This window comes from Carassius gibelio, chromosome A14, assembly GCF_023724105.1.
Source record: "Carassius gibelio isolate Cgi1373 ecotype wild population from Czech Republic chromosome A14, carGib1.2-hapl.c, whole genome shotgun sequence".
Taxonomy (NCBI): domain Eukaryota; kingdom Metazoa; phylum Chordata; class Actinopteri; order Cypriniformes; family Cyprinidae; genus Carassius; species Carassius gibelio.
The window spans coordinates 1,381,672-1,409,467 of record NC_068384.1 but is presented as its reverse complement, the minus strand read 5'-3'; the positions used below and the strand labels follow the sequence as shown (position 1 = coordinate 1,409,467).

Sequence of the window (27,796 nt, the reverse complement as noted above, 5' to 3'; positions counted from 1 at the left end):
TGCAGCGATCGTTCACATACCGAGTAGCGGACTGCAAACGCATCCTGTGTGAAAGCACAATGAGTAGGAGTCCGTGCTGCTTCTGCACCACATACACAAACATGGACTGCATACACACTGCAGACAGAGTATGTGTGAAACAGGCGTGCGTCTTGTTGAGGTTTCCATTGGGAAGCTTCTTTAAAAAAAAAATAATAATTCCCTGAAGCAAACTCGGCGGCATCTTACCACGTCACGTTTTCACAATAATTTCACAGTAGGCATACACACAGGTTTAAAGACTCGTTCTTGATCCCTACAGATTTGGCTAGGTATACTCCGTGCTAAAATATTAAGGTGAAAGTCATCATAGCTCGCGTAGTATAGACCCAGCTCCCAACCCAAATTTAAGAATAGATTAACGGCGATATTTTTATTAGCGCCCGATAAGAGTCTCACATTAACGGAGCACGTTAATGGCCCACCACTAATATATATATACATACATATACACACACACACACACACACACACACACAAACACACATGCATATACTAAAATATTAGGTTGTTGGATATAGAAAGGTCAGATTGAGTGTTAATATAAAGCAACAGGGAGAAGTGTGTGTATATGTGTAAAAAGAGCAAGAGACAAAGAAATAACCAGAACAGGTGCACCGCATTGCTGTAGTGTAATATTTTATTTAATTTTTGCTGTGTCTGCACTATTCCTTAAACCCTTCAGAGTTCAATTCTCCCAGCATCACAGTCCTACAGTATATCATCATATGCTGGCCGTGTCACCATTGACTAAAGTCTGCCTTCACTGTAAAGCGTTCCAGAGCTCCACTGCCTTAATTAGATGGCTCTGTGCCAAACCTTCATTGACCATGCTGCCCTACGCTGAATAATGACAGACATACTGAAGGCAAGCAAAGCAACTCCCATACTGCATGCAGTCAAAACCACACCGGACCTGTTGCTGTCCAGATCAAATGTAGGGCTGTGCAATTAATCGAAATCGAATCGCAATTGCAATTTAAGATGTTGCGATTTGCTAATCACAAAGCCTGTGATGTGGATGTGTTATTACTCTGTTGCAGATCATATGCATGACTGCCAGCCTTGAGTGACAGGCTTACTAACCAATAGAGTGAGCACACATTCGTTCTCCCCAATCAGCTCTGCTCAAGCCAACTGCGTATACGCCCAGCATAAAAAAGAAAAAGAACACAGAAAGCGGGAGAGAGACAGAGTGGGATTATGGTGTCTACAGGGTCAAATCGATAATTAGAATTAAAGAAATTAAAGAAATTAAAGAAAAACGTATGCAACTTAAGCTTCGAAATGACAGACAATGAACAAAAAGATAGTGATAAAAAAGAGGGTAAGTATACTACAACAATATTATATAACAATATTGAGCTGAAGCTATGACTTCAAATCGCAATGTCTGTCAAAAATTTGTAAAGTCTTAATTAAATGCAGTGACCAATATGATATGCCATGCTCTGTTACTGATGACCCTTTAGCAACCCCCTCCGAACACACATCTCTATAATCTGCGGTCATACAGCATCTCAAGTGAAGTACTTACAGCCGTTAACTGTGTTGTTGTGGCCCATGCTGTGCAACATCTCCCTGCTCCCACTGCGGGAGTTCCGTGCGCTGCCCCAGGGGTCGTTGTCATAGGAACCGGAGCGGGCTTTCATCTCCTCCTTCAAGATCATCCTACCGATACCACCCTGAATCTGAGACACAGAGAGAGAGAGAAAGAGGAAGACAGAAACAAATGAAATAATGAGTGAGACAGTAAGAGTGATCAGCACTTGATGCTTAGTGGCTAGATTTAAAGAAATGGTTATATGTAAATCTCTGAGTAGACAGATGGGCTTTAACTTTATGACAGATCGTAGATTATCAAACCCAGGAAAGTTATATGTAATTATTTAAATAACCCAAGCTTTAATTACTGGTTAGAGGGCACTGTGAATGTAAAGAGACGGGCTGCCCTATTGGCTTACTCTTTGAAGACCGTGACTCCAGCCATCCTCTTCTCCACCTGATGAGTACCTTCTCCGAATAGCACGTAAAGCTGAGAGGGAAAGATATTATGAGAGAAAGAGAGAGTGAAATAATTTGTCTTGGTGGAGAAAAAAACAATTGTTTAAGCATCTAAAGGGAAAATGCCAGTAAAATATGCTATACAATGTGTGTGTGTATATATATATATATATATATATATATTGTGGTGGGAGGAGCAAATGACAGACACAGTGGGCGTGGAGTCAGGCCTCGGAGAGACTTTTATTAACAGAAAATAAAACAAAAAGAGGGAATAAACGTGGCCAAAGGGGGAGAGTGTCCAAAATAAACAGGGGATCTGGTGTCCTCATCATGGTATGGGGCTCGTGTGGGTCGGACAGTGTTCATGAAGGAAGGGTCCAGGTAAGGGGCGGAGTCCGGCGGCCAAACGCACTCCCCTCTTCGGTCCGGGGTTTGATCGCTGGCGGCTTCTTCTAGCGGCCGCGTCCTTGCACGTCTCGGGTTGCGTGGGAGTCCTTCAATGCACCCTTCCTGGACCCACGAGGACACCAGTGTACATGCACGGGGAAGAGACCGGTCTCCTGAGGAGAGGGGCGTTGGGCTTTTAAACAGCGGCGGTGATGAGGCTCCATTTACGTCAGGTGTGCCCCATCACAGGGGTGGCGATTTAGGACGGGGTGCCGATGATTATCAGGCAGAAGGCAGCTGACTCGTCACAATATATATATATATATATATAGATAAACGCCATTTAAAAAAAAATGTTTCCGCCAAAATCAGTAATGTATCTGGTTGGTATTAAAAAGTTTTTTTTATTTTTTTTTATGCAAAATGCATATTATTAGGAGTTATTAGGTCATGTTTTCTCCATTTTTTCCAAACCGCGACGTTTGGTAAATGAATAGTTTAGTTTGGCTTCAGTTTTAGTATAATACATGTTCTTGTCAAATTAGATTTGCACATTTTGAAAAAAATTTTTTTTATTAAAATGGAATTTTTCTGTAAAACAATTCAATAAAAAAAGAAAATTTGCTTTTGTGTGTTTATTTAGATGTTCTTGATTAGTTTGAGTATTCCAAATTATGGGTATTTATAAAGCATTATTTAGTGGATCAGGTTAAACAGGTTAAGATATTTTGTATTAAATCACTACTATGCATATGGGACTGCTCAATTGTAAAAGGAACTGCTCTGCAATATAATACTGTTATGGCCCCTGTTTAGTTTCTTTGCCTTTTGGTTTTCCTTGTTCCCATTCACCTGTGTTTATGCAAGTTAGTCTCCTTGGTTGTTAATTAGTTCTCCAAATCTGTTCTGTTTCAGTTAATTATCATCTGTCTTTTTAAGCCCGCAGGTTTAATAATTTTGCTGTCTAGTATTGTTTGCGGTTTATAGTTGTGTTGTATTTATCATTAAAGACTGTGTGTTGGGATTCTCCTATGTTGTGCGCTTGATTATCAGCAACACATAAATGCATTATTATTATGACATACTTAATGTACTCCATATTCAGAGACTATAGGATCTTTATTGACGTCCCTGTATTTGGAACATTTTGGAATGATTATGGCAGGTGGGAGGGACAGGAAAGCGCTGTGAGGCCAGTGAACTGAACACATAGGACATAATGAATACATTCATCACTTACATTTAGGAGAGCTGGTGTAATGGTAGTTATCAGACTCTGAGTGCTGGTAGTGTTCAGGCGAGTAGGCTGATGGTAATTTGGAAGAATGGACAATGTCCTCACTGGTCTTGCTCTTGGTTGCTGGATTGCAGTGATTGCCTGTGGAGAGAGCATGTCAAGATTATATCTTTGGAAAAGCTTGAGATATAACAGCACATAGTACAATCAAGCCCCCTTTACATCTAACATTAGTATGCATTTCAGTGATCGCACAATCCACATCAAAAAACAGCTGTAAGTGCAACCAAAAGTTTTGGTGATCATGAACATGACCTACTTTTAGAAGGTCCTAAAAGTATATCTCATCACCTGATTTGAACATTATTCAATGCATTACTCCTCTGAACTGCATTTGGAATCTCATTTTGCTTCTCAAATCCTCAGTGCTTTTTCTAGTCTATTTTCACACGGACACCACACTTTTTTCCCCCTTCTAGACAATATTAACATCCTTTATTGGTGAAATTATTTAATATACTGTAGGTAAACAGTAGATAAGATACATTTTTTTTCTGTTCAAAAATAAAGTAATGCTACAGTATACTGTTTTAGTTTTTTTCCTGTCAAAATCATCGTTTTGCATTTTGAATTATCCATTAAAAACATTCTGTTTGGGAGACTAGATCTCTATTCAATCATTAAAGACAAATTTGGAACTCAACCTACATAACGCTAATGCTAATGCAATGCTAGGAGTTAAGGGGGCATCAGAAAAAAGAAAGAAAGAAAGAAATACAACGCTCACAAAATGTTAGGAAATAACTTTAACACAGTCCACAAAACTCAATATTAAGCATCTTTATTCATAGAAATTAGATATTGAATAAGCACAGAAAACACTTTATATTGACACATACATTGACAAATTGCCTTTCAAATCTAAAGCAACACCAGTCAAAAACAGCACTGAACTCCCATCCATATATAACAACATACACAAGAAGATTCAACACAAATACAGAAGCACAGGCCTCACAGAATATTACCAATCCCTAATGGAAAAGACTTCACAGGGATGAGAGACGGAATGCAAGTTCTAGAGAACAAGCGAACAAACACACTACCCAAGACGCAGACAGACAGATGTGCAGGGAGAGAGAATACTTACAGAGTGAATGGTGACCAGGGAAAGTAGAGGTGGAGGGAATTGTATTTAAGGTGGTGTGGGGAAAAAAACAAGGGAAAAAAGAATAAAGGAAGAAATATTTGAATCCCAAAGAGTCTTCAGTGAGATTTTTTAGTTTGGTACCCATATGGCAGAGAAGCAAAAAATCTTCTGCAGAAACACAGCTAGACATCTTCAACAATACAACACTTTTCACTTACACATGCACATCCACCATATGGGTAGCAAAATATACCTTGTAAAGTGTCCATTACAGGCTTGTGACACAAGGATAAACGCAAATACACACTTGACTACACACAAAATGTAAACTGAGCCAACAAGTTCTCAGAGATGATTCTGACCTTTCTTAGAGATAGCTTGATGGACTGTGCAAGTATCTGAACTGGCCAGTAAATAAATCTGTAGAATTAGTGCAGCTCTGGGCAAAACTCTGAAACAAATTAATCTCCCTTATGCCTTCTAGATCTCTGTGGTTGTATACTGTCCATAATAACTGGCAGGCCTACACAGAATCTCGGCCAGAAGCTTTGAAGAACTCAAACGGCCATCATTCAGCAATTTCATAATTTTCCCTAAAGAAAATGTGGACAAATATAATAGCTGGTCCTAGATACAGTATATTACAGTTTTATAGTTTCAAGCCAGCTGATTGCTGTAAAGATGTGTCTTTTGATATTTGCCAACATAAAACATGTTTAATTTATTATTATTATTTGTATTATTATTAGTGTTGGAGAAAATCACTATTAAACGTAATGCATTATGATACCGCTTACCGCATTACTCCATAAAAAGTAAATAATTGTGTCACTTAGTCATTTTTATGGTAAATTGCTCTACATTGCTTTAGCATGACTTTTTGTCATCTGGGTTGGGTGTGGTTATTTGTTAAAAAAAAAAAAAAAAAAAAGTTATATTTTGGGTACTGTAATGACCAAAAATCACTTTTTTCACACCAAAAGTGATATTAATAAGGTAAACAAAGTAACCTGCGTTACTTATTTCAAAAAGTAACCCAGACATTTTTGTTCCTGACAAAAATACATGTATCAAAAAAAAATTTTGGGATTACATTAAAGGGACAATAAGTAACTTTTTAGGTATTTTATTATCTAAAATCAATATTTTAATTCATAAATATGCCCTCAATGGTGTACAAATACCTATGCCAATGTTTAAACTAATCCTTGTAAATGAAGAATTTATTATCTTTATATACATGGGACGGGTAGGTTGACGGAGGCTTCCATGTAGTTCCGCCATCTTGCAAAACTATAATAGAAGAGAGGGACAAAAAGTACTAAGCCAACGTGTTTCCACAGCGCGTTTTCGGTCAGAGCCAGAAACGCAGGTGCAGAGCAGTGAGAGGCGCTTGAAACTGCACCGGCAAGTTTAAAAGTCTGGATTGCATTCTTATTATGGACCATACATATGCCGCGCCACAGGAGAAGAAAACATCGTCGCCAAAACAGTCAAAAATAGAACGTAAAAGGAAACGTGACCGTAGATTACAGAAAACAAGAGTTAATGTCGGGGAAGCTTTTTCTAGGTGGAAAGAGCTAATGCTTGATAAAGATTTCAAAAGAGACGCTGAAGTGGCCAGTTTTCTTCTCGACAGGTAAGTCAGTGTTACAGTCTATATTATAATATTTTTTTTATATCTAACAATGCATATAATTCAGAAAATATAACGAATAAATTAGACATAACTACTAATTACAATATTTCATGTTTTCCACAGTCAGTAATTCATACTGTAACATTCGTTTGTTAGTTGTCATGTTGCAGTTTGTTTGAAATAACACACCTGTTCACCTGAAGGAAAACTCGACGAAGTGCTATTAGAATACATCCTGTCAAAGCTTTTTGGTACATATCGCCTACCGTAGATGCAACGCGCATTTGAAAAAGCGAGGCGCTGGAGAGCAAAATTAGTTTGAATGCAAAATACAATTTCACCACTAGATGGGAGTAATTCCTACTCAGTGTCCCTTTAAAATACATAACTTTTTGGTGGTGTGAAAACATTGCTATGGCAAAAAGAATCTGAACTGCTGAGCCCAGATACAATCCTTAATGTTGAACCATTTATTACCCATAAACCCACTTTATTATCTTTAAAACATATCAGGTATAATGTTATCATTTATTATGTTGTTATAATAAAAAACAAGGATCATAATTAATCATACGGAAAATGGCACAAGCCTGTAATGCACATTTGTACAGAATATACACACATAAATACACACACACAGACATGCAGTTAAGGGAAAGATGTACTATTACTATTGTTGAGTTAAAGGGGGTTAGAGTTCATGGCATTTTGAAGACATACCAAGCAATGTACTTGACAAAAACGTGTGAGATTGTAAATTTATAAATAAACAGACAAAGATATGCACATAAACAACAATCTATCAAAGGATTGCCACCAAATAACTAACAGAAGTAGTGTCGGTACTACCTAGTCCTTACAGTACATGTACTGTAACATACAGTGTGTTATCAGAAACAATATGGCTGCCATTTGAACTCTGTGAACTACCATAGGATGTTTAGACTTTCACGCTTGCTCATGTCATGCTTAAACAGGTTTGCTTTCCTAACAGCGGTTTCTCAACAGCGTTGAGTATAATTCAGTGGGGCTTCTCCGTAGCATCTAATACGGCCACTTCCCCATTGATCTTAAGCAGAGGGGGTCATGTTTAGTTTTTACCATGCCTCAGCAAGCCTCATCCCTTTTGCATCACCCTCCTGTAGAACCAAGGATGCGCTCGTGCCAGTTCTACAGTCTTCTGTCATGCAAGAAACGGAGAGCAGGATGCACTCTGATGCTTAAGCAGAAAGGACAATTTATTTTCCTTTTTTTACCTAAAATATACAGTTCCAAGAAATAAAGAATGTGAATCCTTTTGATTTCTATTGACTTCTTAATATATTGGTCATAAAATAGTAGATAATCACAGTTTGCTTAAACAAATAGGCAAAACTTCTTTTGACCATTGCAAATCTGCAATTATAGAAGTTGTGGTAGTTATATAATAAGCCTTTATTTTATATTTAAGTATTGACATACTTTTTAATTTTGCACTGGTTCGCTGAAGATGTATAATAGTTTGTCTACTATTTGTTTAAGCAGACTGTCTATCATCTATTCAAATTCAATGACCAATTTATACTGAATACTAGTTAAATCTAAAAAGGTTCACATACGTGTTCTTGCAACTGTATCAGGCTACTTCTAACGTGTGTATCATGGTATATACTTCATTTGTGCCCATCAAATCTTCTAGTAATTTAAAATGAGATGTTTTTCTTCCTCATTTGCTCACTACTTCTACTACTTACTTCACTTAAAGTATTTTAGACTAAAGGGTTTGCTGGAGGACAGCTATGGAGGGCACTAACACTAATCAGACACATCTTTCCCATGAGCTCACACAGCCCCAGGACTGAGCGTGTGGGAAAACAGGCCAGAGCAGGCCGAGTACACTATACCATGTCTCTTATAGATGGGAGGCTTCCTGTAGATGTTGGGCTCCCCTGTGGCTGAGAAGAAAGATGGGAGAGATTAGAAATAAAACGTGGAGGAGATGAAAGTGACAGGCAGAAGAAAGCAAAGAAAACGGGGCAGGAAATGCTTTTTTGTTCTGCCTTTTCAGGCTTCCAGGGACCTTAAGGGTAAGGTGGAGGAGAGTGGAACGGTTGAAGAGAACACAGAAAAGGAGCACAGCCACACTATAGATGTATAGCATAGACAGATTCAACAGTTACAGAGACTTTGATTCATTAAAGACACTTTAAATTCTATTCATATATACTGCTGAATGAATATGACAATGTAGACTGCAGCCAATGAGGTGAATGACGAGGCCTGGCCTACCTGGCACATGGAAATGCTTGGGAGCTTGGTTTGTGGTGGGCGTGCCGGACCGGGCATCTAGCTGATTGTAATAGGGTGAACTTCTGCCACTCTCAGTGCCTGCAGCAAGCCCCAAGCCAATGACAGTAACAGAACCAGAGCATGAGTGCACTCTTCCTGTGCGCCCTAACCACACACACTCAATCATCACACCGGCGATCATTAGATCAATGATCCAAGATTAGCCAGGCAGGGACAGTATGCATTTCAAAACAGAAGAAAAGACATACTGTGCCAGACAGAGGGGTGCATAGTATGTGGGTGGAATGGCGGGACACACTCCCAAATAACAGCCAAACATATCCCACATAAAAAAAGCCTATAAAGCTAATTTTGGTTAAAGTCAACATGAAATCCCTTACTGAGCTCTTGTTGTAAATAATTAATCACAATCTTATAATAAAAAAAATTTATTGCATCAAAATTGAATAACATTTGGGGTGACATCAAAACTTTAAGATCCAATCAATTCCAGATGAATAAAGTACCGTCTTTCGCAGTGTTGATATTGTTAACATGAACATCCCTTTTTCTTGTAAATAAGTCACATTACAGAGGTAAAATTGGTTGTGAATATCATTTCATGTTGACTTTAAAATCACTATCAGTACTCAACATCAATCAATACACTCTCATAAAAAAAGTTACAAAAGCTGTACTGGAGTGAAGATAAACCTTCATACCTTATTTACCCATAAAGGATGCATACTGATATCTTAAATGTACATATCAGTGCCTAAAATGTACAGTCGCCTACCTATTAGTACCTAAATGCAAAGGTACTGCCCATTAACAATACTCTTGCAGAAGGTTTTGCACTTTTTCTCTGAGAGTGTTTGCTATGTCCTTGTTATGTAATGGCAAACCACAATTTTATATATACAGACAAAGCAAGAATCATGAAGTATATTTTCCACTATACTGCATATTCAGTATAGTTCTCAAGCCATTCCAGCTGAAAAGACCAGCTTAGACCAGTACGCTGATTCAAGCTGGTTAGTGCTGGTCCACTATCCATGTTGGTTACCAGCAAGAAATGCTGGTCAACCTGCCTAGTTTTATGATGAAGCCGCAAGCTGGTTACACCAGTATCCCACAAATCAGAGATGAAAGAGTATTTTTTGTTCCTGCTCAGCAGCAGTGACTCACCGTATCTGTAATAGTGCTGTGGAGAGCGGGGCATGATGGGAGACATGCCCTGTCTGCTGTAAGTGGGGGAGTCTATGTACCCCGGACTGGAGGATCTTCTCATCCTCATGTCCATACTGCCATACATGTCCTAATCACATAAAATGTCATTATTCATTATTCAAACTATGTCTGAGAATATTTTTCATATCATTTTTTTATCATTTACTCAGTGCCCAAAATGATTTATAGAGCAACAACAACTGTCAATTTAACACACTTAATCACACACTTACATGCTAAATCTATTTTAGACAGATTGATTACTTGGTTGCAAAATACATTGCTGTGGAGTTATAGTAAATTTGAGTCAAAACTTTTACCTGAGAATAAGGGGAGAGTGTGCCCAAAGACTGTGGAGACAAAAAAGGAGAGAGTGAGTACAACAGTAAATCAGAGATAAACCTTAAGCCTCTTTCACCATGACATCTAATGTGTAAGGGGAGTGAAAAGAGCAAGAGGACAGAGGTTATTAAAGGGTAAGTTTGCCCAAAAATGAAAATTATGTCATTAATAACTCACCCTTTATGCTTTTCCAAACATGTAAGACCTCCTTTTATCTTCGGAAGACAGTTTAAGAAATTTTAGATTTAGTCCGAGAGCTCGCAGTCACCCCATTGAAGCTGTGTGTACGGTATACTGTCCATGACCAGAAAGGTAAGAAAAACATTATCAAAGTAGTCCATGTGACATCAGAGACTCAGTTAGAATTTTTTGAAGCATCGAAAATACATTTTGGTCCAAAAATAGCTCGACGTAAAGGCGTCATTTGCGATGATTGCCCTTGATTAAAGCCTTCGGTTTACCTGGGCTCATGACACTAGCACAGAATCAGTTCAGAATCAATCACCAAAAGAATCAGTTCAGTTCAGACGCTCTGTGTGTCGGTCTGCTTCATGCTGAATCACACATGCGCAGTATCATCAGCTCCTCGGTTCACGAATCGAACGCGTCTGACAGAAACGATTCTTGACTCGTGAACGAGTCAATGTTTTGTTCGTTATCTGGCTCGGCTCGGTGTTCATCTTCAGTTCTCTCTTCACAGCAGTTCCGTCAATGTACTGTTTTAGTACATGAATTACTCCGGGATATTGGTTTGTTTGAGATTTAAAAAGTTAACAGCTTAAGTCATTTGTGGATTAATGCGTATTAGAGATGCGAACCGTTTAAAACGATTCAGTTCGATTTGGTGAACTGAATGATTCGTTCGCGAACCGGATATCCAGACTGCTTTGATTTGAACTCTCTCTCACACAGACACGGAAGAGAAGACAACGCTGAATAAAGTCGTTGTTTTTGCTATTTTTGGACCAAAATTTATTTTCGATGCTTCAAAAAATTCTAACTCACTCTCTGATGTCACATGGACTACTTTGATTATGTTTTTCTTACCTTTCTGGACATGGACAGTATACCGTACACACAGCTTCAATGGGGTGACTGAGAGCTCTCAGACTAAATCTAAAATATCCTAAACTGTGTTCCGAAGATAAAAGGAGGTCTTACATTTTTGGAACAGCATAAGGGTGAGTTATTAATGACATAATTTTCATTTTTGGGTGAACTAACCCTTTAAGGAGCCACTGTGATCAGACCAACCTGTTTTGCATCTCCTGCAGAACTGTAGAACTCAACATTGTCTACTCAGCAAACATAAATTCAAGAGATAGTTCACCCAACTATACATGAGTCTCATGTCATTTAAAACTCTATGATTTTTCTTCTATCTACCACAAACAAAATTATTAAGCTGCTTGTGGTCACCGTTTGCTTCAAATTAAAAACCAGAGCAGCATCGACATTCTGTTAAACATCTTTTGTGTTCCTCAAACATCATACAGGTTTAAAACAATATGAGGGGGAGTAAATTATAGAATTGCACATTTTTGGGTGAACTGTCCTTTTTAGCCACATCACACAAATCGCTAACATTTTTCAGAGAGCTTGCCAAAAGCAAACTAAAGCAAGGTGGCTCAACCAAAAGCACTCATATTCACTATTAATAGTGGGAGGAAGTCACAACATAGTGCTTCAGCAAACAAATGCATACAGCCAGCCAACGGATGCAACATAGATGAGAAACTCAAAGCTAAGCTCGGCTAGGGCTAGGACTATGACAGTAGATCCGGTAACAGGGGGAGACATGCTAGGTTGACCCAGAGTGGCTCTAGTGGTACTCTAGGGCAGTACCTCCCCATAGCTGAGACGCTCTAGCTTGTCATCGGAACTGTATCTGTGACTGGGCTCATAGGACCAGAAGTCTGGCCTCTGCACTTCATAAATGGCTTTAACTTTAGGTAGTGCTGCCAAGTCTTTGTAATCAAGGATCTCGTTTTCCATTTTAGCCTGAGGAGGAGGGACACATGACAGATAAACACACTCATACGTCAAATGCAATGACAAGGCCTGCAAAAACAGCAATGATTACAGGCGACGACAACATTAACAACACAATTAAGTTTAAGAATAAGCTTAGTTGGCGTATACTGAGTTTTTTACACTGTTAAAGAGTTGGATTCCCATGCTAAACATGGACAAAGTTTAAAAAATTAAGTTGTACATTTGAAGGAGTATTTTTGTTCCCAAAATACATTCCGGTTTGTCACAAGTTTCGGAAAGTTTTTTTTCGAGTATGGCTCTGTGTGACGTTAGATGGAGCAGAATTTCCTTATATGGGTCGTAAGGGCACTTCTGCCGGAAGAGCGCGCGCTCCCGTATAGCGAGGCTGAGCAAAGACATTTCACTGATCAGAGCGATTCACTGATTCTGGATCATAAATAAACGGCTGAATCTGACTGTAAACCATGGTTTGTTTTGGATGATGGTTTTTCCCTCACGGTGATGTCACAGCTTCCACATGCTCTCAACGCAAAAGCCTACTGGCGCTCGTGATTCTTTAGCTCCGCCCACACGTCACGCCTCCAGTCGGTCGTGTTTTTCCAGGAAAAATCTGTAAAGACTATCTTTCTCTTATGAATATAATAAAACTAAAGACTTTTTGGAGTTATGAAAGATGCAGTACTACTCTATAGGTACTCAAGATTAACAGGATATTGAGTGAAAACGAGCATTTCATCCCCCCTTTAAGCAAGAGCCGTTAGAATACAATTGAGCTCATGATTGAAACTATATATAGCACATAAATATAAATGTCAAAGTGGATTTGATAGGCTGTTTATGACATCATTTTTGTTGGCTAAGTATAAAGTTAACATGCAAACTGAAGTTACCAATTATCCCAGATAGTATTTGAAGGGTTTCATTTCTATATGAATCACATACATGTACACGGTCTCACGCTTGACCTTTAGCAGCTGCAGGGCTTGACAGTGCATATGCTTACAATGCCTTATGAATACATCAATCACACACTCACTGCACAAAGGTTACACACTCGAGCCGGCCTTTAATTCCACATGTGATGTTAATGACTGCACCACTGCAGAACGAGCGCAAACACATTATGAACAAGCCAATGAACTCAAGCACGAGAGTCATCCATCTTGGGATGGCCAATAATACTTACATTTATGCATTTGACAGACGCTTTAATCCAAAGTAACCTTCAGTGCATCCAATCTATACATTTTATCAGTTCATGCATTCACTGAAAATCAAACCTGTACCTTTCAAGTGCCATGATGTACTAGTTGAGAAAACACAGGAATCTTCATGGCACTTTACACTACCAATTTTTGGGGTTACCAAGATTTTTGAATGGTTTTGAAAGAAGTCTCTTATTTGAAATAGGAAACTTTTGTAACATTATACAAGTTTTTACTGAAACTTTTAAGATCAAGTATTCTCTCTCTCTCTCTCTCTCTCTCTCTCTCTCTCTCTCTCAAAAAAAAAAACAAAACAAAAAAACTTACTGACCCAAACTTTTACTTCTACATTGTAACAATAAAATAGCAGTTCATTCAAACTGACATTATGTCATTATTTATATAATGTGTAATTTGGTCATAACTGTATGGTGTTTTTGTGTTCCAAAAAAGAAATACAGTCAAATAGGTTTGGATCAACATGACAGTGAATAAAATATGACTGAATTTTCATTTTTGGGTGAACTGTCCCTTTAACTTGTACTTGTACATGAACACATTATGTCAAAACAATGACAAAAATGATCATAATTGAAAAATCAAATGTTCTGATTTTGTATTATTTGCAGATGTGTCATTTTCATTCGAGCTGGACAGTGAATGGCTACTTACACAGATGACTCTGCTAGGTGAACTAATGCTAGAGCCTGGTGGAGAGATGGAGGTTTCTGATGTGCGCCTGAGCTGTCAAACAAGAATACAAAATAAGAAAACAGAAGAGCTTCAGAGTGAGATCTGCAAGCATTTTGTGTAACTCAAAAAAAAAAAAACACATTTACTCTGAGTTTCCTCTCTGCTCGAGATGCTTGTTTGCACACGGGATGCCACACCTCTGAACCTGAGAAACAGAGCCAAACAAAGAGGAGAACATTAGATATAGCGCATAAAATCCAGCATATGTTTTTGAGTTGGCACTGGCTTTATGTCCTTTTTTGAAGAAAATGTCCCTGATGGACTTGCACTATGATATTTTTATTGTAAATTGTATTCAGTCTGGCATCTTAGACCTACCTGCCAATCACATTACTCCTGACCTCAGTGGTGAGTTTGAGATTTGGAAGCAGAGCTCAAGCTAAGGCAAATACATTTAATGTAAAGACTCCATGAGAAGAAAGGCCAGAGTGCATTTCAATTTCAAATTGATGGGTTTTTTAATTTGATGCTCTGTCTCTGCCTGGCTCATTCTCTCCCACTCTTGTTCCCTACGTACCTCTCTCTTTTTGCATCATAGTAATGTGCTGACGGCCGGCTCTGCTGACTTTTAAATGCATTTATCTTGAGACGTGTTCGCTAGCCTGTAACACACTTACACATCTCAGTGCTGAATGTGAAACGGAACAGACAAACACAGAGAAAGACCTGCGGTGCATTCTAATGTCCACCAGCCGCTGGCACTAGAAGTCATACGAACGATCACAGTTTCACAGAGGAAATCTACTGAATGGGGCATTAAGATGGATCAAGATTAGTTTGTTCATATAAGTCTTCATATAAGTCTCCCTCATGAATCTTGCAAATTGTTCATGATGGTCTGATAATGAAGCTAATATTGATAGATTGTCATGGAATATTATACAAAGAGCGCTTTTATTAGCAAAGTGCTGCTCATCTGCTGTCACAAGGATGAGCTTGTGAATGAGTATCTCAATTATTTTTTCTAAACAAAAACATTATTAAATAAAGTACAATTTGATAATTCTGTTTGAGGAACTTAGTTTAATCAAAAATAAAAATAAAAATAAAAGTATCTCTCATTCGTTTCAGAAAACATCTTTCACTTTATATATTATATATTTTATATTAAATTATATATTTATATTTTTAATGTTCATTGTTACAAAACCTTAAACTACAGTTAGACATTTCCACTTTTTAGTAATTCCAAAGCTCTTAGAAAATGAATAAAAAAACAAAACCGCTTAAATAGTTTGTAGTTCGACCACTTGAGGTTTACAATCACTATTTTCTAAAAAGTTAAGCAACTTCCTTTCACTGACCATTTGTTGAGAAAGACAAGAAAATCACTTCCTTATTTGGAAGAGTTTCAGAGCCCTACTTTGGACCCTATTCATGGAAAGTGGCGGCTGTTGGCCTCTGTAACCTCTCCTCACCTGTGAGATACATCTCCTCTCCTTCTATAAACACCATCTGACACCTGGCACAGCGAGCACAAGTCGGGTGGTAGTGCTTCCCTCCAGCCTGGACAGAGAAAGACAGGGACAAACAGAAGAATAAGACATGTAAAAGCACATAAATGCTTCACCTGTAAAACCCATTATCAAGAGTACAATAAACACAGTAAACATATATTTGTTTCAATAGTATCCTCCATATTAAGCAACAGAGCACTCCTCTGCTGTTTTAATACTGCTCAAGACTCATTTCAGCTCTACAGACGTTTAATGACTCTCTGGCTCACCGTACACACATTTAAAGCTTACGTATTTATAGATTCTTCAGTGCCAAGAATCAGTAATTGAGAGAATTGTTCCCCTAGGCCAGTTAATTTATATATATATATATATATATATATATATATATATATATATATATATATATATATATATATATATATATATATATATATATATATATATATATATATATATATATATATATATATATATATTTACACTGATAGTTAAAGGTTCTAGTTGAGGAAAGGGGACACATTAGATTGAACAGAAATGTCCCCTAAGTGAACGGTGTAAAAAGGCATTCATGTATTATAATTAAAATTATACAAAACTAACTTAACCTCACAGTTTGTATTTTACATTGTTACACTGGTAGGTGGTGACGAGTGACTTTATAAGTGAGTCATTGGAATTATTCACCCAGTTGATTCGCTCAAAAATACAGATTCATTCAGGAACTACACAGAATGTGTTTATGAATGAATCACTCAATTGTTTAATCTTTCACTCAAATGACTGATTCAAATCCAAACAACACATGTGACTGTCTTTGTAAACAAGACAATGAATCATTTAATCACTTGGCTCAGATCAAGACTAATAAACTGGAATTTTTCACTGAATGAGCCACTAAAACAGTTTGTTCAAAACACTGATTCACTGAGAACGAGACGTGTCTTTGTTCACGAATGAGTCATTGAATCAGCCACTCAAATGATTCATTAAAAATATTCACTCGTTCAGGAAAAAAACATATGACTGTCTTCCTGAATGTGTCACTCAACCATTTAGTCACTTACTAAACTGATTCATACAAAACTGGTTCATTTGTAAGGAATAAAACGGCTGAATCATTCACTCAACTGATTAATTTAAAATTGATTCATTTAACAATGAATCATGTAACTGTTTCAATGAATGAGTCATTAAATCAGTCACTCAAACAATTCATTCAAAACACTTACTCATTCAGGTACACAACGCGACTGTCTTCAGTGAGTAATTTGAATCATTCACTCAAATTATCTGTTTAAAAACACTTAATTGTCTGAACTGCTCAAAGGCACAACAAAATATTCTTTTGTAAATTTGTTTGGAACAATCTACATTAGAAGAACGAAGACCAAAAAAAAAAAATCTTTCCATTATGTATGTAAAATGTAAGTAATTAGGCCCAGTTTACACTAGTGCATTTTCGTTTTAAAACGGCATTTTAGATTTAAAACGATCCGTGTTTACACTGGTGTTTCAGCTGCGCTTCAGAAACGATCTCCATCTACACTACGTAACCAAAAACGCATGTCACATGACCATTCATGCACACTGGTCATGCACATAACAGTGTAAACATAGTTGCTAGTCAAAAAGCAAGGTAAAGCAAGGATGTATTTGTGTGGACAGATGATGAGGATCTTTGTTACTCCAAGTAACTAATGATCACAAGGTGGCCGGAAATAGCGACACACTATGAGACATTATATGGTTACATGGTCGTCAAGGATATGCAGAGATCACGTGGGCAGCCACACAATCATTTTTTCAAGTCTTTGTTTTAGTCCGTTTACACTAAAATGCAACCCCGGAGTTTTCGAACTAAAACGGGGTCAGCAGCATTTTAAAAAGTCTCCGTTCTCTCACGTGGAAAATGCCGGAGTAGTGTAAATAGTGTAAACGATAGGTGTAACCGTATCAAAAGTTATGCGTTTTAAAACGAAAACTCACTAGTGTAAACGGTGCCTTAGACTAGTATGACAGTTGCTATTTATAGACAAACACTGCAAATACACCAAATGTTGTCTCATTAGGAAGCCCAGAGAAGAAAGGGGGTTAGTGGAGATGAGGCACAGAGCAGGTGGCGAAAGAAGGCCATGAGCTAGAGACATAGCGTGTGCAGTCATTGCTCCGGGAACCAGCGAGCTGTCAGCTTCTAAACGCTCAGAGGCATGTGGTATCACTAGGTGTCTCCTAGGGGGAATGAGTGCAAATCAAATAGGCAGATAAAGATAAATCAGCTTGTGTCCCACTAGCTATAAATAACCTGACTTGAGCTCTTGCTGGAACACGGAGCACTTCTCACCAGCCACTCAGACTGGGATGAGAGCAAACAGAGCGACAGGAACGAGTTTGTGTGTGAGAGTACACACACATCTCACTCAAACGCATGTGCATTAGCATTAAGCTTCATCAACTCTGAAACGCTCGGCTGGCAAATTATCTCCTTTCTTATTTGTGTGTAAACTACCTCATCATGTTTCTCTTCCCCTGCGACCGTCACATTACTCAAAGTCTCTCACGTTCTCTGTCTCTCTCTCCATGACTCCACAACCCTACTCGGAAGTGTATGAAAATAGCAAGTCAACAAAAGAAAGGGTGCCAGGGGTACCTGCCAAAATAATCATACTTGCTTATGTAGCGTCTAAGGCCAGAATATTAGGACAAGCCACAGGGGAGAAAAACTTAAGACAGGGCAACCCACTGGCTCTTCATTAGCTCGATCACTCATTCTCTCAGTAACTACCCATTGAAACAGTGGTAAAGAGTCTGAACAATTATCGCTCCATATTGGAACATACTAGTCTCTCAAAGGTGTATTCTTTTGCCATCTGTTAACTATAAATGGTGAATTGTACTGACTGAGAGAGAAAAAAGTGTGTATTTCTGAGGGAAGAGAGCTTCAAATGGTAGTTTTATTCCCCTGTCTGTCTAGACTTCTTCATCCATCTCCTTATATTTAGACCTTGATCTTTTTATGATGGAGGCTTGCTGCCTGCTTAATGGATCAATTCATGTTCTTTTCAGGTGTTACTCAACGTAATCACTGTCTCTTCAGCATATTTCTGAGGTAATTCAGAGTCAATAGCAATCAAAGACGAGTCACTCATCACAAAGAGCTACAGTCTGTAGTATGTGAATAAGTAATGAGTAAATTGCTCAGGTTCAGTTTCTCTACATGGAGTCCGTAAAGGTATCACAGGTGGTCTGTGGACAAGAATGAAACTTGCATTACATTTCTAACAAATAACACTACACTACCATTCAAAAGTTTGGGGTCAATTTGCGGATTTCTTTATGTTTTTAAAGTCTCTTATTATTTTCATCATTGTTGAAAACAGTATTTTTGTAAAACCCTGATAGATTTTTTTTTCAGTCATTTATGATAAATAGAAAGTTCAAAAGAACAGCAAGAACTGCTTTACAAATGTCTTCACTATCACTTTGATCAATAAGATGTTATAATAGGCAGATTTAACTTTTCTGTATTGGGGGTTCCTGGGCTGAAGGTCTGGGGTGGGGGGTACATTGGACACTGGTCCTGTGGTGGGATATAGACTCACCTCCAGCACACGTCCACTGATGTATCTGTTGCATGTTTCACACTTTATCCCAAACTGGGCATGGTAGTCCGACTCACAGTAAGGAACCCCGTCTCTGCATGCAAATTAAGGTTCACATGACTTAACACATTCTTATACTGATACCAAAAATAAAAAAAACAGGTGCTTAGGTTTTGCAAAACCAGAAAAACCATGACCTTTGTGACTCTATTATTATTTTCATTATTCTCACTAAAGTCCTTAACATGAGCACCTTCTTATCAGTAAATCAAATATATATACATACACATTACCATTCAAAAGTTGAGGGGCCATAAGACTTTTAATGTCTTACAAATCTGCATTTATTTGATCAAAAATATAGTATACTGTGAAATATTATTACAATTTAAAATTACTATTTTAACACCATTACTCGCGTCACATGACTTTTGAACGGTAATATATATACAGTGAAAAGTGTCCACACAAATTTCTGATTCTAAATTGAACTTTATATATATCAACACATTTTATATCTACATATACCAATGATACGAATACCTATTACTGGAAGCAAATGTGTAAAATATTGCAGAGTTAATCTGGTTCCAAACACAATAAAACAGGCTGCTTTGTGCAACAAAATGCATGGTTGAAAGAATGCCAGCAGGTCAACAGAAGGAGTGTTCACTCACTTGCTGATGTACTCTCCCGTCAGGACCAGGCCGCAGGTCTGACACCTGAAGCAGCTGACGTGCCACTGTTTCTCTAATGCCAGCAGAGACTGACCCTGTTTAATCTCCTCCTTACAACCTGCACAGTCTAAAAAGAGCCATGAGGAAAAGAAGAGAGGTTATATAATGGACTTAAGGATAAAAAAGTCTTTCCTGTGTCCAGTCGGCCTTGACAGGCTTATAAAAAAACACATGAAACACAAATCAATAAATCAGTATTGACGTTAAGTTAGCAGAAATACACAGTTGAGCTGTCTAGGCCAGCAAATGATGTATGACCGTAACAGGATTTTGAGCACAGAAAGGTCAGTGCATCATTTGTTTTTATTTGGAAGAAGTTCAGCTATGTTTAGAGTATTTGCACTGTGACACAGAGCACGGCTTTCTTCAGTTCACCTTCACAATCTATCAGCTAAATCTTTACACAGAGACAGATGTTAAAGTATGCTTTCACTCTTAAATTCCAACAGTTTCTTTCCTCCTTTTCCCTGTAGCAGCTGTGATTACAAGCGTTTAAGAGAAACAGAAGACAGCTCATTCTTGTTATATAGTAACTTTTGGGAAGTCATTTGAAAAAAACCTTTTGCTTTGCTTTGAAGAACATAAAAGAAGGTATGGAGACTGTTGGTAACCAAGCACACACACACCCACACACTCAACTTTTGCGTGGCAGATTTGGCAAAATACTTATAGTATATACGATTTACTCTACTTATTTATCCAGCCCTTTTTATTTGTTAGGACCCTTGGCTGGTACTAATCTACATGAACACACAAACATGTGGGCCTCATGTCATGCAAATGAATAGGAAAATGTTTAAACTGAAGGATGAGACTTACGGCTGGGCCCATGGATTTTGACTGGCTCATTGGAATTAACCAGTTTGAGGGAACAGTGCTGACAGACACATTCTTTACCACTGAATGTCACTCTGTCCCCAATTGGAAAAGGTTTCCTAGAGAGGGAAAGACAGACAGATATACAACATGCTATTAAACTTAGTACCACACATACGTAAACCAAAGCCTTAAATTAGTACAGTCCAAATAAAAAAATGATCCACTCAAATAAATTCAGAATACTTACAAAGAAGGCTAAATTACATAGTAGAGAAAAGTGTTGGCAGGTCCTCACAATAAATGCAATCCTGACCTACACACACTAAATATCTAAAAGGACAACAGAAATAGCAAAATTAAGGTTTTGGTATTTTAAATTGTAATATTACTGTTTTTACTGTATTTTAATCAAATTAATGAGGTCTAGGTGAGCATAAACAATTCCTTAGAAATCTTACTGACCCTAAATGTTTGTACTGTAGTGTAAATGTCTTATATTGAAAAATCGGTATGTTCATTGACAAGTATGGTAATGGAAGCCAACCAAATAAGGATTTACTAATAACCTAAGGCAGCAGATGAGCGAAGGCATGACAGAGTTCAAGTAACATTTAACCCCAAACTGAGTTGAGGAAGGCCACATTACCCACAAGCATTAAACAGAGACCAGTAATGACGGCCCAGCTATACCTAAGCACACTGTCTTCCCTTCAGACACACTGAAGCCACAAACACCACTGAAATAAGTGTCTCACATCACATAATGACTTGACATTTTTGAGTGATGGGGGATAACAAGGGGCAATGTGGACAATGTGGGATCCCTCCCCATATTAGTTTTGCCACCAGATACTCCAGGATAATCCAACCTGGACCAGCATGGAAATTCATTGTATATGGTCTTCAGGCTCTTCCTCAACATTATGGTCAAATCTTGTACCAAAGACCTCTGCAAACCCCGAATGACGCCATGTTCCACTGTATACACAAGAGTAGATTATGCTTTAATAAATGCATGTGTCTCTTCAGCACACATGTCCGCATGTCTCATGATAGCTTGCGTAATCCTTTGTGTCCACAGCACTGCTTTATCTGCTCAGTAATCAGCATGACTGGAAGCTCCTAAACCACGAGACAAATCCTATTACAGTAGTCAATTCCTCTACTAATGCAACAATTATAAAACAATCCATTTACATTGAACCATGACCTTAGAGGAGCACAGGCGCTGCCACTTTACATGATTACTGAACAGGTCCTTTAAAAACAGGTCATGCATGACTTCTGTCACTGTTAACATTGATCAGTTTTAACATAGAAAGAAGATTTATAAGAAATCTCACACTTTCTCACATAAACGCACACCAACACACTATTCACTGGGCTATGTGAAGTATGGCATGACTAACTCCTCCACTACTGAGACCACACACAAAGATGTCTTTGAAATCGAGAGTGAAAGTTGACAGGGTAAGTGGGCAGACAACAGAAGCACTTACAGAGCCCTTGTCAGACACATGGGTGGAATAATTCCTTTAGTTTCTGCAGTGTTTCAGTATAGCTGATGCCAATGAGAGCAGGATCTCTGGATCTAATCTTACACTCGCATATCCTTTATTCTCTTTTTCTATCTGTGTTTTATTCCTCCTCTTTCACACAACCTACTTTATTCTATATTTATATGTGTAAAGTGTGTGGGCTTCCTCATGAGGCTCTGTGCGTGTCTTTCCGTGCAGTCTTTGCATGACCTTGGCATTACCGCCACATCACACTCCCTCCAGACACACACAGCATTGGCAGCTCTTCCTGCTCTTTAAAAATGTAGAGTTTTCATGTTTTGCTGCATTTATTCTGTCCACGAACACAATCTTGCAACTCTTTCAGGACCTCAAAATTAGCCTGTGCCCTCAAGCTAAAAAAATGAAGCCCTCTTTATCTGTAACAATTATGCTCTTTTAGTTTCATTATCATGGTTTCATTGTTCTTTTAATTTGTTTCTCATCACTTTCCTATGTCCTTTGTTCTAGTTTTCCCGCCAGTCATCAGTTACCATGGACACTCATTAAACAGCACACCTGTTCACCCTTTAGTGCATTGTCACTGTGTATTTAAGTTCCTCTTTGTTCACCTTTCATTTGTCTGGTATTGTTTGTGTGTAGCACTCTGTCTTACACACTTAAATTATTTAGATATTCTTTGTCGTTGGAATTTAATTAAATAAATAACCTTTTTTGTTATCATCTTCATCTGCCTGAAACATGACATCATCTCAGTGAACTGCAACAGTTCCTCAAAATATCAATTAAATGTCCAGAATGCTATACAGAAATAAAACGATTTTCAACATATAAGGGCTATACTAGACTTATGAATAATCATTGGCAGCAATACTCTGATGATAGCCCACTAAATCTACACAGATGGTCTAAATAATAAATGTAACATAATCTAGCTCTCCTGTCAAATGTTTACTTCTTGTTTGGGCCGATAAATGTTTAGGTGCTTCCTGCCAAGAGCATCCCATTGGGCCATTTACTAGCCCAACTGGCATTTACATCTCGCGTTATGGCATACTGGGAGTGGAGAAAGTTGCATTCTATCACAAAAACAGAGACCACTGTTATCAAAAGTATGGGAATACTTTAAACAGAGGACAAATAAAATGGCCCTTTGTTCCCTTTGCAAAACCGACATGGTGTACCACGGCAGCACAACTGCGATGTGCAAGCACCTCAGAGGAAAACATCTTGGCGCTCTCCGGTGTTACGGTTTAACTGGTTACCGTGTGATCTGGTGACCAAATTTCTAGTTAAGGTCTGATACTCTTGCGCTTGTGGCATTCTGAAAAGTTTAGATGTTTTTAAGCGTCGCGACCGTGTCACTTCCATTATGATCACGCTTATCGCGCGCCTACATTGGAAATAACGAACTTGAGCGCGCAAAAGAAGTGATATGTGAATGGCCCCTTAAAAGACAGTGGCCGCGAGACAACGGTCACAAACCACAGAGCTACCCCGAATCAGCTCCAGAAACCATGCTAAACCATAGCAGAACCCTGACTACATTTTATGGTTTGTGATGCTACAGAACATTTCATGACGTCTCAGACAACTGTAAATTTATGGCTACAGTGGTTTAATTATAAACGCTATCATAAACTCATATTTACCATAGTAAAATAATTTTTTTGCCTCTTTATTATTTTATACTGTAAAAAATAGGGGTGCTCCGATCACGATCGGCCGATCGTTAATGCGCATCTCGTCAGTAAAGCCGGTTATCTAATCAGAGTTTAATTCCATCAGGTGCATGATTTCACATAGAGCAGCTGTTACTACACAGAACCGTTGTTAATAGAGAAGATGCGCAAATCCACTTCATTTTCAGCGTTCATTGGCGCATCTTCTCAGTTAACAACGACTCTGTGATCGGAGCATCCCTAGTAAAAAATGAATAAAGGTTGAAATATAATATTAGAAGTTGTACTTATATTTTTTTATCCAAAGGATTCATTAGCTAATTAAAAAAAGAACATTAGATTAATTATTTCTTGTAATAAAAATAATCATTAGATTAGTCGACTAATCGAAAAAATAATCGTTAGATTAGTCGACAGAAAAAATAATCGTTTGTTGCAGCTCTAAAACTCACAGCACTATAGTCCAGCAAAGTGTGTCCACATAGGCTTAACAAAGAACAGAAAAAAGGGAGGAAAAGCATATGAGAGAAAAAGAGAGCAGAGGTAATGTAAAAAAAAGAAGCCTGCCAATGTGAACACTAAAGCAGTAAATGCAGAAAATATCCAGTTCTATTAAACCCATTTTTTTTTACTACAAAAAAAGAAAAATAGAGGTAAATAACACTTTTTTATTGTTGGCCAGACATATAATGTGTCTCTGCAGGGATATCTTACAGTACCTCTCAATTTCTTGCTAGTCAGTCTGAAAAGACCACAAATAAAAGACAAGAGATGGTGTTTTCAACCACTGCATTTAACTACTCTTCATTTGCTCCTTTCAGTCTGTGAGGCAAATATTCATCTCTAGCCTCAGCAGTTTCTCAATTTACACTTTTCTTCCCTTTGCTGCTTGCTTTCTGGGCATTATTGCATATTTTAAACTCCAAACCACAGCTTTCTTCCGCCTTGACTCATGTTACAATATCCTGCTTCGTTCTTCATTGATCGCTCCTTCTCCACTTGTGGTATTATACTCTCCAGGGCAATTTAGTCAAGAGAAGAGAAGAAGCCTACACACAGGGTCCAAAATAAACACCCTACAACCAGCAAATTCAAGTAAGAATGGCTTTGACAAGTACATTAAAGTTATTAAATTAAACATAATGTATGCATTAAATCACAAGAACTATACTTTGACCCTGCTGTTTTAATATCTGAACTAAACAACATGAGTAAATCAATTAAAGATAAACAAATGATCTGCTAAAGATAAATGATGATTAGAAATGCACGTGGAATATTTCACTCAACTCAAACATGAAGGAAAAAATTACATGCATCATGAAGACATATTTCAGTGTACAGTGAGAACTAATTTTGTATTATGTAAATTTTGGCCATAAATGTTTATCTATAAAACTTACCACACATAAACTGCTTTTCAGTATATTTTAATTCAATCATTCATTCATTCATTCATCTATCCATCTACTCTTCCTATCATTACTGATATATGCAACACATTTTACACCTGGTAAGACTTAACGGCAAGTAAATTTTGTAAAGTAAATTTACAACAACAACAACAAAAGTAAATTTTGGGCGTATGGATAGATATAAACCGTGACACTGCATGTCTACAGAAGAGGTTATATATAAAACACTGTCCTACTTTGCCCTGCTGATAAGACAGAATGTGGCACAAGAAATCAAAGTTTACTTTTACCTTTCTACATATGGTCCATCAAATCCTATTAATTCAATTAAACTGAAGATATTCCTTAAGCCTAAACCTTTTCACCCATCACACACCCTGAATTTCTTTCAAAGAAAATTATATAAATATAAGCAGTCTTGAAATGTCATTTGACTGATCAAATTAGAACCGAAACTAACTGTAGTATAATTGCTTAGTATATAGACGTGTGGGGGTGCATATAGCTGTCAGGGAGTGAATAAATGAGATTCAGTCATCAGCACATTAGTAAATGAGCATCATTTACCAGCATCCCACCAGCGTTCCTCACATTTAATCTGTCTGAAGGGTCTATTTCCATAATGACATTTCAGTAGTCTGTATAGAGGGCTCACCTGCATATGCTGCAGACGAAACACTGTGGATGATATGTGCGGCCCAGAGCAGAGACCACCTCCCCTGAGATAAAGTCCTCACAACTGTCACACTTTGTGCCGTACAGGCGCTGGTAGTCTGCTGTGCAGATGTACTCGCCACTTTTCTGGAAGAATCCTGAATGTGCCAAATCACAGCCACATACTGGCAGAAAGAGATAGAAAGGAAGATGAAACAACATGAGATCATTTTTCCATTTTTGTTTTTTCAGTACAGGAAATGACAGTGAGGGAAAAAAAATGGTATCAAGGAATGTTGCAAGCCAGGATTGTACTTGTGATACCTATATGAGCACCACATAGTACACAAAGTGATACGTTTTTTTTGAAGCTACTTTCAAGCAGATGTAACAATAAACAGCTACAGACCCAATTAGACAAAATTAGGGCCTTATTTTTCGTGCGACAAGTTTCTGTTTAAAATTCAGTTTTTGGGATGCTGATCATAGACTTGGAATTACAAGTGACACATAAACAGCCATTTTCAGTTGGAAGTGTTTGTTGTGGGTAATACCGAGCAATGTTACGATAATTAACTAAAACTAAAACCATAAAGCAGTTCTTGTTACTTAAAATAAATTTGCTAACAAAATGTTAAATTAATAGAATCCAAATGATATTGAAATGACCCTGATACTGAGAAGTGTGACAATTTACAGTGACGCAGTACAATCATTGCAAAATTAGAAAATTAGCAAAAGAAGGTCAAACATAATTCATTAGAGATTAATGACGCACGTAAACTTAAAAGTTCTGAATTTCAATTCTTTTCACAAGGAAAGGGATTTACTAAGTTCAGTTTACTTATATGAAAGCAAAAACATCTCAAAATCACACCCCACATAAAATAGATCCTGCAAGGTGGTCATGGAATGAGGATCTGTGTGGCTTCCTGCAATAATTAAAAGTAATCTGAGGATCATTCTTTTAGAATAAATGAGGAAAAACACTTCCTGAGCATTTTGTTTCAGCTGGACCTAAAAGCTTCACAGCAAAAACATCAAAAACACACATACACAAAGCAATATGGCAGTGCCTTCAGTTCTTACAGACCACTTACTCTTACAGTATGTTGTGACCGCTATATGTAACTCTTTAACAAACTGAAGCCCGGGTGAGATGTGACACCGTTGCATGCAGCATGACCGTTTCAGCATGCATGCCAGAGATCACATACTAGCATGCCTGTGAATCTCCCTGATCTCAGCAGAATTCATATGGCATACTGTTACAACATCATACACACACACACACTCAGTCTCTCAGCCCTCAGCATCCATCATCTTTGCAATGACCGCTGTTATTGGCTTGTGGAATTGGCAATGATTGCCTTTTGCAAAATGCGTCACTGTACCGTAAATCATTAATTCAAAGTCAGACATCCTCCTAAGTCATTCACATGTCATCTAAGTCCTGAGTTCGAGGGGGAGACAGGAAAGAAAATATTCCTATGAGGGACGTTCTGCTGAGGTCATTAGGACAAATGGTGGTAACTTAGGAGATAGAATCTGATGCTCGCTGATTATGATAACGTCTCTCTCTGACTGAAAGAAAACATAAGAATGCAGGAGTGAAAAGACTTTATCAAAGCGCTCATCTGTCCCGAATTATGCGATCACTA

The 27,796-nt window shown here is 37.9% G+C and overlaps 1 protein-coding gene across 7 annotated transcripts in view; it reads right to left on the bottom strand.

Moving 5' to 3' along the window:
• LOC128027186 (actin-binding LIM protein 3) overlaps nucleotides 1-27,796 on the bottom strand; it is a 60,929-nt gene that overhangs the window by 7,292 nt on the left and 25,841 nt on the right. For 2 of the 7 annotated variants that reach the window (XR_008186645.1, XM_052614522.1), the window contains exons 3-17: nucleotides 26,137-26,320; nucleotides 20,868-20,983; nucleotides 19,989-20,115; nucleotides 19,312-19,405; nucleotides 15,671-15,758; nucleotides 14,339-14,397; nucleotides 14,172-14,243; nucleotides 12,145-12,300; nucleotides 10,278-10,307; nucleotides 9,916-10,045; nucleotides 8,728-8,826; nucleotides 8,343-8,393; nucleotides 3,674-3,811; nucleotides 2,004-2,074; nucleotides 1,577-1,730 (exon numbers count right to left, since the gene is read on the bottom strand). Coding sequence is in view for 3 of the 7 variants with exons in the window: in XM_052614522.1 (XP_052470482.1) it covers nucleotides 1,577-1,730; nucleotides 2,004-2,074; nucleotides 3,674-3,811; nucleotides 8,343-8,393; nucleotides 8,728-8,826; nucleotides 9,916-10,045; nucleotides 10,278-10,307; nucleotides 12,145-12,300; nucleotides 14,172-14,243; nucleotides 14,339-14,397; nucleotides 15,671-15,758; nucleotides 19,312-19,405; nucleotides 19,989-20,115; nucleotides 20,868-20,983; nucleotides 26,137-26,320 (1,569 nt within the window). In the remaining 4 variants the exon portion in view is untranslated. The remainder of the gene's footprint in view (nucleotides 1-1,576; nucleotides 1,731-2,003; nucleotides 2,075-3,673; nucleotides 3,812-8,342; nucleotides 8,394-8,727; nucleotides 8,827-9,915; nucleotides 10,046-10,277; nucleotides 10,308-12,144; nucleotides 12,301-14,171; nucleotides 14,244-14,338; nucleotides 14,398-15,670; nucleotides 15,759-19,311; nucleotides 19,406-19,988; nucleotides 20,116-20,867; nucleotides 20,984-26,136; nucleotides 26,321-27,796) is intronic. The other 5 variants (XR_008186646.1, XM_052614523.1, XR_008186648.1 and 2 more) reach the window with 4 other exon arrangements.